At 33.9% G+C, this 10,591-nt stretch overlaps 1 protein-coding gene across 17 annotated transcripts in view; it reads right to left on the bottom strand.

The window, feature by feature from the left end:
* The window catches only part of EIF4G3 (eukaryotic translation initiation factor 4 gamma 3), a 279,210-nt gene that overhangs the window by 129,668 nt on the left and 138,951 nt on the right, over nucleotides 1-10,591 (bottom strand). For 12 of the 17 annotated variants that reach the window (XM_025041397.1, XM_015598933.2, XM_015598925.2 and 9 more), the window contains one exon: nucleotides 9,384-9,416. The exons of the other annotated variants lie outside the window; for them this stretch is intronic. In XM_025041397.1, the coding sequence (XP_024897165.1) occupies nucleotides 9,384-9,416 (33 nt within the window). The remainder of the gene's footprint in view (nucleotides 1-9,383; nucleotides 9,417-10,591) is intronic. 17 annotated transcript variants of the gene reach the window in all.

Below are 10,591 nucleotides of genomic sequence, written 5' to 3'. Positions count from 1 at the left end.
CACTAACCAGGCATATAAGAGGCCACATCTAGCTTTAAAATAGGTAAATATAATAACGGTCTAAATATGTGCTCTAGCTCCAAAATCTCCTCAGTTGCCTCACAATTCCAGACCTAAGTGTTGCTACTGGTCCAAATAAAGGCAAGTTGACCTCTGACCTTTGGGCCCACTCAGGTCCAATCTTGTCCCTATTCTTAAGCATCAAGCTACCCACAGGTGGTAGAAATAACTTTTGATCTTGTGCTGATGTGGAAAAATTGGGATCCAGTGCCCAAGGTTCATCCCCATTCAGCCCTCATATCCTAGGGCCAAAAAAAAAAAAAAAAAAAAAAAAAAAAAGCCCTAGAGAGGTTAAGTCACAGAGAAACAATGGACAGTAAGGTATAGTAGGAAAATGGAGTGAACAGGGAACCAGATGGAGAAGTCCACAGAGAGTGGCTGATGGAGATGAAAAGAAAGTACTAATGGCAAAGCTGGTAACCTGGGCTGGGCCACAGGACAGCAATAGACTTCTTGTTATCCCCACTGACACACAGTTTTGATGACACAAACAAGAATTTCTGTCCACTGCAACCAGGAACACTGAACTAATAAACTTTTCATACTAAACTTCACTTCTCTTAATTACACAGTAGACAGAATCTATTATTTACCAATGTATGTGAGTTGCAAACACATTTCAGGTATGAACTTCAGCATTTTTATAACTTAGTTAATACATTAGAAGCCACAAAACCATTAAAAGCCTCAAGGAGAAGAGAGTCATTCATCTGCTCAACCTACTGAGCATTAATGACTAAATGTTAGACACAGTAGATAAAAAGATTAATCTTTTAAGATCCTTTTCCATCAACTCTAGAGGGCAGCCAAGACAAGGAGAGTGTCAAATAGATACAGGTGATATTCCTCTGTGGTTATATTATCATCGAATTTTTCAAAGTACTTATTAGCCTGAAAACATGGGTTTATAGTGGGAAAGAGAGAGGAAATCTGCCCATTAACTTATGCAGAGCAAGAAAAATAGATATGGGCAAAGTTTTCACACAATTTTAATAGTTTAATATATGTGAGTACTTTTCTTACCACTATTTTCCAAAGCTCTGCTGGCATTTTTAACAAGCCTGTTTAAAATAACAGGTTTCATCTTATTCAAGGAGGTTTCTGAATAGTATATGACTTTTCTTCAGTAGGTTTTAAAGAGAAACAAGTGTTTCAATGATACTCCTAATATTAACATACAGCCGAACCAGTAAAACACAAAATCTGTGATTATGTGGACATATAATAATTTTTTTATAAACTAAGATTTCAGCTTTGAAGCTAAATAGAAAAATGTATTCATATAGGCACATTAAATAACAATGGTGAAGATTTATATAGCACTTGCTAGTTTCCAGGTACTACTCTAAACACTTCACATATATTAACTTAGCCTCACAACAAATCTCTAAAGTAGGTACTATTATTAACATCGCCATGAGATAGATGGGGAAATCGAGCGACAGGGAGATTAAGTAACTTGCTGAAGGCCCTTCATGTGTAATTTAAACATAGTAAGGTTCTACGTCTATACTTCTAATTTTTATACACTCTATCTCTCATGTAATGGAACACCCTTCGTATTTTCAAACAAGTGTAGTCAGCCAGAAGGAACTGTTTCAAAAGCTGAAAGGATGTGACAAGACCTCTATCCAACTACACTAAAGAGTGGTACATCCTTACATCATAATTGATCCCTGGTAAGAAAATTGCTACACCAGTTACTTCACAAAATATATGTTTATTATTTAGGAAAGCAAAATTATTCTATGTATAAGACTCCAATTCTCTATCTCCCTTAAAGTAACTGAAACTTTCAAATGCTTTTATAACCTGGGGACAACATTCATGAAGATTTTTACAAGGACATGCTATCTGGAGCTTGCCCCCACCAACCCATCGACCCCACACCCACCGCCACTTAAAATACCAGTACAGGAAAATAAGATTCCATAGGTTGGCAAGGCAGCAAACCACAGTTAACTGAAAAGGATGTGAATTTGAATGGGCTTCCCCAAAATGCTTGCAATGCTTGCAATGCTTCCGAATCTCTTTTCCTCTCCACTGAGTGATGAAGAATCATTAAAAGAATCAAACTCTTCTGGATAGAAGGACAGTGCATGCCGTTTATACTAACCATATATCTAAAGTTTGAATCTCTTATATGACATGCTCTTGGGTAACAAAACTTAAACAACTCAAGACATAGTTCCATTTCATCATTAAATGGAGTTCTGACACTGAAAATGTCTTTCTCTTCTGGCTCAAAAGTTCTGACACTGAAAATGTCTTTCTCTTCTGGCTCAAAATTTTTCTCTCTGTGTCACCTACCCTCCAGTCCAATGTCTATATCTAAAATCACATCGAAGTCAAATCCTTCTTCATAAGTGACAAATGTCTATGTTATCCGAAGACTTCCGTCACTGCCAACTTGGACACTACTATCTATTTTTTTGTTCCAAGCCAATCGTCACCCTTTGCCCGTTGTCCCTCCAACCAAGATTTTGAATTCTTTAACTAGCTTACTTACTCTTTTCTCTCAATCTGCTTCCACTGCTCAAAGTCTCGCTAGAGAACCAAACATAAATATCCAGGATGGGGTCTGCCCAGAATGTATGGGGCCTTCATTCAATAAATATCTGTTGCCGAATGAAAGAACAATATCTCTCTCTTATTCTGGTCAACTATATTTCCATTAATGAAACTAAGAATCAGAGCTCTTTTGTCAATCATATTTTACTACTGATTGGTACTGAATTACAATCATTTAAGACTCATAAATCTTCTTCATACATAACCTGGCAGTTAAGTCATGCTCTTCACTTCTGTGTGTACTCTTACAGCTGTGTTTTGAAGCTCATATAAGGAATCTTGCAAATTTTGTTCCTTTGAAAATTATCTGGTTAGAGGGTTTATTGTGAGACTAAGTTAATACATATGTAAAGTGTTTAGAGTGGTACGCTATAGCTAGTAAGTGCTATAAAAGTTATAGTTTCAACCCATCATTTCAGATTGTAGTTTGTTTTTTTTTTGGATTGTGAGAATATCAAGCAATGTCAAAATTACTCAGCAAATGTTGATAGGTATATTATCAATCCAAGTCACTGATAAAAATGTTAAAAAGGGTTAGGTAGAGAAAACCCATGTACAACATATCTCTAAATCTGATTTCAATCTGTTTTAAGTATTTTATCTTTCAATAGTTCACTAGTGTGCCAGGAGAATGGCAGAGGAAGGTGACAGCCCTCATTTGAGGCAATACTTTGGGTGGCTCCAAAATAGAGGGTGAACTTAGGGTACTCATAACTGCTGGTTTTCACAAAAACACCAGAAGCCAGAAAGAAAACATCACTCTTGGAAGATTGTTCTAAAGATGCAGCGATCACACCATTACCCAGTCTTCTGGCCAATAATAAATGCTTTCTGAAGCATTTCTGGTAATTATAACATTTCTCATGACTTTTCTCTCTAAGATCATCAACAGACAAAGATATCTCTAAAAAACTACATAATAATCATAAATTCTTTGAAAACTACCTATTCATTTTCAGGAAATAGAAAAATCCTATTCAATCATATTCGTTCTTCACATGTCGGGAAAAAACTGAGTACTTATTAATTTTCAAAGCAACAAAAATCTTATCTAAAATATGCTTTTGAAATCCCTAAAATTTGTAGTATATAGTTCAGCCTCCTAGAGGGATAAACAGTAAAATATGCAATTAAGAATATTTTAGGTTAACATCTTTAAAAATTCTAAAGTACTCAAGAAAAATAACAGCTATAATTTTCTGACAAGTTACCAAGTTACAAAGGGACATGCAGTAAAATATCACATAATGGGGTATCACTCAAGTATCGATCACATATTCTGCTGAGACTTACAATTTATAATAAAGATTATTACATTCTAAATTCTAGATTATTACATTCTAAATTCACTAAGAATTAGGAGATGTAAGCTGTAGAGCTAAGCTGTCCAATATAGAAGCCACTAGCCATATCTGGTTACTTAAATTAAAATTAATATTTAATTTAAAAATCAGTTCTTCAGCTGCATTGCACAATTCAAATGCTTGATAGCCACATGTGATTAGTAGCTACTGTAGTGACAGCACAAATATGGATCATTTTCATCATCGCAGAAAGTTCTATTGGACAGTGCTGCCTTAGAGGATTATGTCAAATGGAGGAAAGAAACCCCTAAGGATTCTCTCAGGGGCAAAAAAAGTGTTGCATCAGATCATAATGTAGAGTGTGGGAAATGAGCATCCTTATAGAATACTTCATTCATAGTTAAAAATAGCTTGAGAAAAAGGGGGAAAGGCAGGCTGTCTCATTGCTTAAAGGAAACTGACACTTACCAAGAACTTATTATGTGCCAGGTACTGTGACAGGCAGGGACTTTAATACTAACAACATCCTTAGGAAATAGGTGCTGTTATTATAACACTTCAATATTATATCACTTATGAGCATATTCTATCTATTTCAAAGATAAGAGAGCTGAGGTTCAAAGTTAGTTTGTAGTAAAGCTAAGACTGAGTCCCAGTTATGTCTATACCCAACCTGTATTTTCTTCATTGTCTCTGCTGCAACCCTACAACTCCTTGTAACTAAAACATGAGATAAAACCGTTCATCACTGACTTACATTAAGCTCTGAAAAATATAAGGGTTCTGGTCATAAGACAACATAGATGCTTGATCTGATTTCCTAGTAATATCCATTTACCTCCGATGTGCCAGGTCTGGCCCCAGAGGTAAGCCTTAAGCATTCATTTACTTTACTTTACAAATGTAAGAAACTGCCTACAGCAATACAAATATTACTCGACCAGGAAGGAAGACTTCAAATTTAACAGCAGAACTTCAAATACAGAAAACTTTTAAGGTCATAATGGAAAAAGAAAAAAGGAAAATCAACATAAGCCAGCTGTTTCTTTTTTTAAATCTTTTTTGCAAAAAGAACCAAACTGCAACAGGAAAACAGGCACAGTTTCAATGCTTGCCACCAGGTAATATATATTCCTTGATGCCAAATTGCTAAGTTTTATAGAGCTTATCAGTTGTTTACACTAAATCCAACTGCTTTGAATGTAGCATATTATTCAGAACATGAGATGAACTAAATTCATATATCAAAACAATGCAAAATGCTTTTGTTCTTATGAACACTTTTAAATATCAATTCCTTGGTCTTTCTCACAATGCAAAGACTACTTAGCCACAGTACATAACCAACACTTGATCTCTCTTGTGAAGCCCAGAAGCCGAATAAGAACAGGAATATAAGTAACTTTAAATCACAACTACATAAATTTCAATGGCCAAAGACATGAAATTAATAACACAAGCCAGAATCTACATTATACCAAGTGACTTGTTTTTAATTCTGAATGTACCTTCTGTTCTCTCAGTTTCTAATTACCTAGGGATTTTCAAACATCAGAGTAAACATAGTTGACATAGTTCGAAAGCCAGGGTGTTTTTGCATATAAAATTACTTAGGACTTCTTTCACCTTTGAAGAAAACTATTATTCTATTCCAAAGCTCTCTTCATTATAAAATGCAAAAAGAACAGAACATCCTTATTAATCTAAAGAATCCCTGCAAAAGCCAAAAACTAATAGCACCAAGAAGATGTGGCTGAAATAATGCTAACTGAAGCATGGTATTCCTGACTTGAGGGACTCAGAAAGAGACCTGTTTGGCTACACATAAGATCTTCTAAATAAAAGTACAAGAAACATATAACAGTTTATTGGTTCTATTAAACTAAAAATGTTTACTATCCAAAATTTTGTTTCATTTCAATCAGATAACTTCATTTTATAAAGAAGAAAAAATATACAGGCTTTATTTATTTTTTTTACTTAATTTATTTTTTAATTCTTTAATGTCACCATATATTTGACCCTTTTTACTCCATCTACTACCTCTCTCCTCCCCCGCCCCCCCCACACTACCGTCTAGTAAACACTAGTCTATTGTCCATGTCCATGAGTCTTTGTTTGTTAAGAAAAAATATATAGGTTTTAAATTACAAAACTGAATAATGGTGTTTTCTTTTCACAAGCAATTATCTCCAAATAGCTGGCCTAAATAACACTTAATATACTTTGTTTGCAATATTGATAGGACAAGTTGTTATTAAGCCTCCAGAAACAGTTACATATTTACTACTGGACTTCGAAAACAACGATCATAGGAAACATCACCTAGCATTGTTTTGTAAAAAATAAATAAATAAATACATACATGCATAAATAAATAAATAAATAAACAAACAGATAAATAAATAAATAAATGAATGAATGAATGAATGAATGAATAAATAAGATGAAAGCATAAAAGGCTATGTGATCAGAAAGGAAGCCACTGATGAATAATGGAATAAAGGAGAAATGAGAAATCTATTCGCTAATTCTAACTATTCAAGACTAATTCTAATTCTAACCTTTGATTTAATTCTTTTCCTGGAGAAAGCAAGCAATCACAGATGAAAAAACCATTTATGCCTTCAATTCAACTTTAAGTCTTAAGCACAGCAAATCAAAAATATCCCAGGACATAGATGTTTCCCCCTTACAATTGTATTCTCTGTATACCACTCAATGTTTTTTACTGTACTGCTTTAATTATGTAGGTCTCTATGTCCTATTTTGTATTATGAGCATATCCTTCTCTGTGGATCTCTCAGGATTTCGGTCTGTACTTGACTTTAGATCTAAGGAGATTATCCTCTTAAATAAAGACCACATGCAGCCAGTGGTTCTCAAGTGGGAAACAGTATCGCCTCCATAGAGGGTATCTAGAAATGTATGAAGCTATTTATTTTGTTTAGTTTTTGTCACTGGGGGAATTTTACTGGCATTTAGAGCACAAAGGTTGCTCAATAAACTGCAATTTCAGAGAAGTTTTTCATAACTGATTATCCCACCCAAAATGCCCATACCTAATTCCACAGTGAAACAAAACAAACTGCATACAAAATAGCAAGCTCTTCCTAACAATTTACTCAATGCCATACATACCTCCTGCTCAGCAGTGCCACCTCATCCTCATGACCCTCCCCTCCTCCTCTATTTCTCTAAGGTAACTATTGCTGCTGCCTGAGTCAAGGTTATATATTTCCTTTTCACTTAGTTCTCTGTGGTATAGTGAAAAAATTTAACTGGTGTTTAAAAAGGAAGACTGACGTAGTAAAAAGCAGCCAGTTATCTGAAGTTTTTGCATCCAAAAGCAATGCTCTATATTTGTCCTGCATCTTAAGAATCCATTTTCAAAAACTCGTGTTGGCAAGTAATTATTTTTCTTGCTAATGAATAAATAATAAATATACACACATGTATAGTTCTATTTTTTAATAGTTTAAACATGCCATAATTTCACAAGCATCATTCTAAAGCTAAATGAAGAACCAATCTACCAATACCTTTTTGGTTACATTACACATGAAAAATGAATTCAAGACTGAAATTAGTTTTTTCTTACGAAGATTCCTTAAAGTTTTCTTTGGTTGTTGGAATCGAAGAAAGACAAAATGTATCACAAGCCTCATAGAAGAAAGCTTAGAAAACAGATTTTCCCAAAGCTGACTATTTATAAAGGCTTCACCGCAACATCCCTATCTGAGGACCACTGCTACTGAACACAAGTTATAGCAATACTTATAGCCTTGTAGCAAGGAGCTCGAAAATGATTTTTCTACATCAATAGTCTTTTGCTCTGCTTCTTGAGCAGAGATCTCCCAGGTTTCTCTGTGAGGAGTATCTGCCTTGACTTCTGACTAAAATTTAAGCCTTGCCTCTATGGCCTCTAAGTTTTAAAAAAATTATAATCAATCTTTTTACCTAAGGGATTATCTTTTTAAAATATTATTAGTATGTGACAAAACTCTGCTAATTATTTTATTTGCATTATCTCATTTACTTTTCACATCAGTCTTAGATGGGTATTAATACTTCCCCCATGTTACAAATCAGAAAACTGAGGCTGAAAACAATAACATACCCAAGAACATACACTTAATTAGGAAGAGTCAAAACGAGGCCTAGCTAATGCCAAAGTCCAAGCTCTTAAGGTACTATAATACTACTAGCTCTTGATACTAAAAAATACCCGAGTTTTATTTCTTTATCAAATCCAAAGAATTGCCATCCGCTTCATACAACCATCTCTGAGTTCTCTTGCAAAGTGTCTAACACCTCGGAATCTCTTTACATCCTCTAAATTGGGAAGATTATATTTTGAGAAATAGAGCCTTGTATTAAATCACTGTTAGACCATGAAATCCTTCAATTAAATAATATCCATTTACTCAGTAAAAGGAATTCTAAATATGACACCACAGGTAAAACACTGGTAACATTTCTCTCATTTTGTCAAATTGCAATATGTTGCATAACAATATTAAAAAAGCTACCACATATGGACTGCTTACTTTGTGTCGGCTAACTTATCTCTAACATAGAGGGTATTTATCCCCATTTTACATATGAGGAAACTGTGGCTCAGAAAAAGATCTGCATAACTCAGCTGGTTATACAGTAGAGCTGGTAATATGAACCCAGATCTATCAGATTCTAAAGCCTAGGCTCTTTCTACTATAGCAAAAGAAAATGCTTCAAAACACTCCATAAAAAGCTATTTGTGGAGGGACCTGCAAGTTTTTATTTTTCTCTCAAACCAACCCCTGTGGTATAATCCTGCTAAATAAACTAGCATTGGTATATACATTTTTTGAAATTTTAATTTATACAATTACTTCATTTAAAAGAACAATAGGCTAAAAATATTAAAAATAAGGTATTTAATTTCCATGTATTTTAAGAATAAAGATAATTCTATGTAGCAAATGAATGTATATTATTGTTAATCGATTTGTTATTAAGTCTAGGTTAGTAACTGAGATTAGTGGTTTTAGAAATACTAATGCTATTTTATACACATCAATACAAGTTACATCAGAATGTTAATAGAAAACCCTTAGAATGTTGCCTGTTCCATTTCAGGTTAATTTAAACTTAATCCACAAAACCTGCGTGGGTTTAAGATGTCTATAATGTTTCAAGGTTCTCTAAATTCAGAGCAATTATTTTTTTGACAAAAAAGTAATAATTATTTTTCAAATGTGTCATAAACAGAAGTAAATGGGTTTATTGCCAAGAAAATGCTATGAAATAGTGAAGGACAAAAAGAACTGAATTACATCTGACTGAAGCTACTCTTGACAAGAGCAGTTTGAGGGGGTCCATGGAATGGCAGCATTCTAAGAGAGCAGCTACTAAAGCCCCCACTTATTAGTTAAGGGTGATAGTGAAGGGGCAAGGGTACAGTACCTGATGATGGGCAGGTCGAGGCCCCGCTGCAAACTGAGAAAAGGAGGGAAAACAAACACAAAAGGAAAGGCACAAAGAGTCAGAAACACCACAACAAAAACCAAAATGTCACACAATATGCCAAAAGAAAAAAAACCCACAAGAAAAAAAAGAACACAAACAGTCAAAGCTTTGCTGCAGGACAGTGACAGACAGGTACTAAGATTCAACAGGTTAACACCACTACCAGGAATAGTTTGCCATTTATCAGCTGGGAGAGAAACAGCTAAGCTGTTAAGCATGAGTAAGGGTGCTTCCCTGACAGGAATATATAGATTTAAAAAAAAAAAAAAACCCTAAAATAAAAGAAATTTTGAAACACTAAGGGTTATATTAAGACAAACACATGAAAGTCAAGTGTACTTTTGCAACTGATAGAGCTGGAGGGAATGAGAAATGCTTTTATGTTCCAAGAAATAGCCAGGAGGTTATTATACTGTCCGACAGGAAATAAAAAATGTAACAGGCCTCATTTCAAATTTACTTAAGTTAAATGGGGTATCTCACACATGAAATGGAAGTTTTAGTATCTTCCTTTATTTCTTGGGATTAAAGAATAAAATTTTATTTATATATTTATGTATTATATTATATTAAATATATATTTATAACCTATAAATATATATTTAAATATATAAATAATTATGTTTAAATGCAATTAACTAGTAAAGTTTAATACCAGGCATATCAAAGCAAATAGCTAGTAAAGAACATCACTTTCTAACATGATTAATCAAAGTGGTACTGTAATAAGCTCAAGAAGAAAAAAAGAATAAAAGAAGGCAAATCTCTCAATTACTATTTATACACAACAGCACAACACTGTACATATGTACCTACTGCTATCTGATACTGAGAATAAATGCAAAATAAAACATAACTTCTCAGGTAAATGATAGAATACTTGGAAAGCAGATAATATGTAGTCCAACTCTTACTTTCTCTAACTTAGAATGGGAAAAAAACTTTTTTCACCCATAAAATTTTAAATACTAAACCTCTAAGGTCAAATAATTCTTTATCAGAGCAAAATGGGGCTTCCAATGTGATTTTACTAAAAAAGACAGAGAAAAATGTTCAGGTACATACTGTCATGTACTGGCTACTAATACATTAACCATTAAAATGTTAACCGCACTTTTTAACAGCGAAAAGAAAATACTTAGGAA

Source organism: Pteropus alecto, unplaced genomic scaffold, assembly GCF_000325575.1.
Source record: "Pteropus alecto unplaced genomic scaffold, ASM32557v1 scaffold39, whole genome shotgun sequence".
In the NCBI taxonomy this organism is placed as follows: Eukaryota; Metazoa; Chordata; class Mammalia; order Chiroptera; family Pteropodidae; genus Pteropus; species Pteropus alecto.
This window is presented reverse-complemented; position numbering and strand designations above follow the sequence as displayed.